At 37.8% G+C, this 2,211-nt stretch overlaps 1 protein-coding gene across 1 annotated transcript; it reads left to right on the forward strand.

The window, feature by feature from the left end:
- Positions 1–464: 464 nt before the first annotated feature.
- On the forward strand, positions 465–1,341 carry LOC137747839 (uncharacterized mitochondrial protein AtMg00810-like). Its single transcript, XM_068487981.1, has 2 exons — positions 465–1,014; positions 1,244–1,341. Exons 1-2 carry the CDS (start codon positions 465–467, stop codon positions 1,339–1,341), a joined length of 648 nt encoding a protein of 215 aa, XP_068344082.1.
- Positions 1,342–2,211: the final 870 nt, after the last annotated feature.

The raw sequence follows: 2,211 nt of genomic DNA on the forward strand, positions 1-2,211 counted from the left end.
GATGACCCTAGAGTGGTTAATGAGTTACGTGACTATCAGGAGACTTTTGCCCATGTTGTCAAACTAAATATTATGTGTGTTTTTCTATACTTAGCAGCAAATCATGATTGGCCCCTATTGCAGTTTAATGTGAAGAATGTTTTCCTTCATGGTGATCTCAAGGAGGAAGTTTATATGGATCTCCCACCTGGTATCAGAATATCTCCTAGAAAAGGTGTTATGTGCAGGTTACGAAAAGCTTTGTATGGTTTGAAACAATCTCCTAGAGCATGGTTTGGGAGGTTTACAAGTTCAATGAAGAAGTGTGGGTATTTCCAGAGTCATTCATATCATACTTTGTTTCTAAGGCGACAAAATGGTAAGCTAACTGCATTGATTATTTATGTTGATGACATGATAGTGATTGATCATGATCAGAAGGATATATATAACGCCTTCAAAAGTATCTAGCTAATGAATTTGAGATGAAAGAATATGGTGAATTGAAGTATTTTCTTGGAATTGAGGTTGCACAATCCAAGCATGATATTTTTCTATCTCAACGAAAGTATGTTCTTGATTTGTTAGATGAAACAGATATGTTAGATTGCAAACTTGTTGATACTCCGATTGAGCAGAATCATAGTCTGGGCTTATTTCCGGATCAAGTTCCTACTCATAAGGAATGGTATCAGTGGCTTGTGGGGAGATTAATTTATTTGTCTCACACTCGCTCTGACATTGCTTATGAAGTTAGTGTGATAAGTCAGTTTATGCACATGCCCAGTGAAGCTCATATCGATGCAGTAATCCATATTTTGAGGTACTTGAAGATGGCTCCTGGCAGAGGCTTGGATTTCTCCAAGAATGGTCATTTGAATGTCGAAGGGTATACAGATGCAAATTGGGTAAGTTCTATCACTGACCGGCAATCTACATCTGGATATTTTACGTTTGTGGGTGGTAATCTAGTTACTTGGAGAAGCAAGAAACAAAAAGTGGTGGCTAGGTCAAGTGTTGAAGCTGAGTTCCGTGGTATGTCTCATGGTGTATGTGAGTTGTTGTGGTTGAAAAAATTGTTGAGAGATCTTGGATTTAAACCCAAGGGTGCTATGAAACTCTACTGTGATAACAAGGCTGCTATTGAGATTTATTCATAAACCAGTGCAACATGATCGAACAAAACATGTGGAGATTGATCGACATTTCATCAAGGAAAAATTGAATTCTGAAATTATTATGTTTCTGTTTGTGGGATCTGAAGATCAACTCGCTGATGTGTTTACTAAGGTTGTGTCTAATAGTGTGTTTTCCAACTCGCTTGACAAGTTGGACATGCGTGACATCTTTGCTCCAACTTGAGGGGGGAGTGTTGCAAATTATATATTAGTTAAAGCGTAAACAGTAGTATCTTGTCCCACATTGATGAAGTGCATATGTAATACCAATTGTAACTCCTATATATACTCCACTTTGGAGATTAATGAATATACAAGAAATTTCCAAATATTGTCATATGTACTTTTGGTATTTACCATGTTTAATTTAACTATTATCTCTAGTATCTAGAAAGTTCTTCGTTATTTCAAATGCATTTGTGATCCAAAACTATTGCTCTCTTGTTTTAGAAGTTCAGATTTTCAGAGCTGGGTGATGGTTGTAATTGTGGAAGTAGCTACGGTATTTGTTTGTTCAGCCATTTGAATTGATGTTTGATGCCGCCATAAAAGCGCAGAAGACGGCTGAGATGTTTCCAACTCTCCACAGTGATCTCAGTTCCATGCTAGAGTCTTTGAGGCCACTGATCTCACAGATAAACCAAACTTGGAACCATTTTGGTTTCTGAAAGGTTTATAAGAACAACGGAGGATGGCAAGCAGCTTGTCGAAAGGTTCTGCAAGGTTTCTCCCGGGATGCTGAACCTGTTGGAAACGCATAAATATGAGAAAAAATTGTTAAATTGGATAAATCTCTTCAAAGACTCTTGTGTCTGCAGAATCTGCGGTTAGGAGTTAATTCTGCGGTGGTGCTCAACCGAATTGAAGCAAATCTTTTGGCGCAAAATCAAAACCAAAACCTGATTACAACATGATGTGCAGTTCCTGACCTTCCATCCAATACATTATACACTTGCTACTATGAGGATTTGGATGGCTACTATGGTGAACACTTTGCTATCCAACATGATATGCTTAAATTGCTATCAATTCATGAGATTCGTGAAGACCCGAT

The sequence above is a fragment of the Pyrus communis genome, chromosome 10 (assembly GCF_963583255.1).
Source record: "Pyrus communis chromosome 10, drPyrComm1.1, whole genome shotgun sequence".
NCBI classification, from domain to species: Eukaryota; Viridiplantae; Streptophyta; class Magnoliopsida; order Rosales; family Rosaceae; genus Pyrus; species Pyrus communis.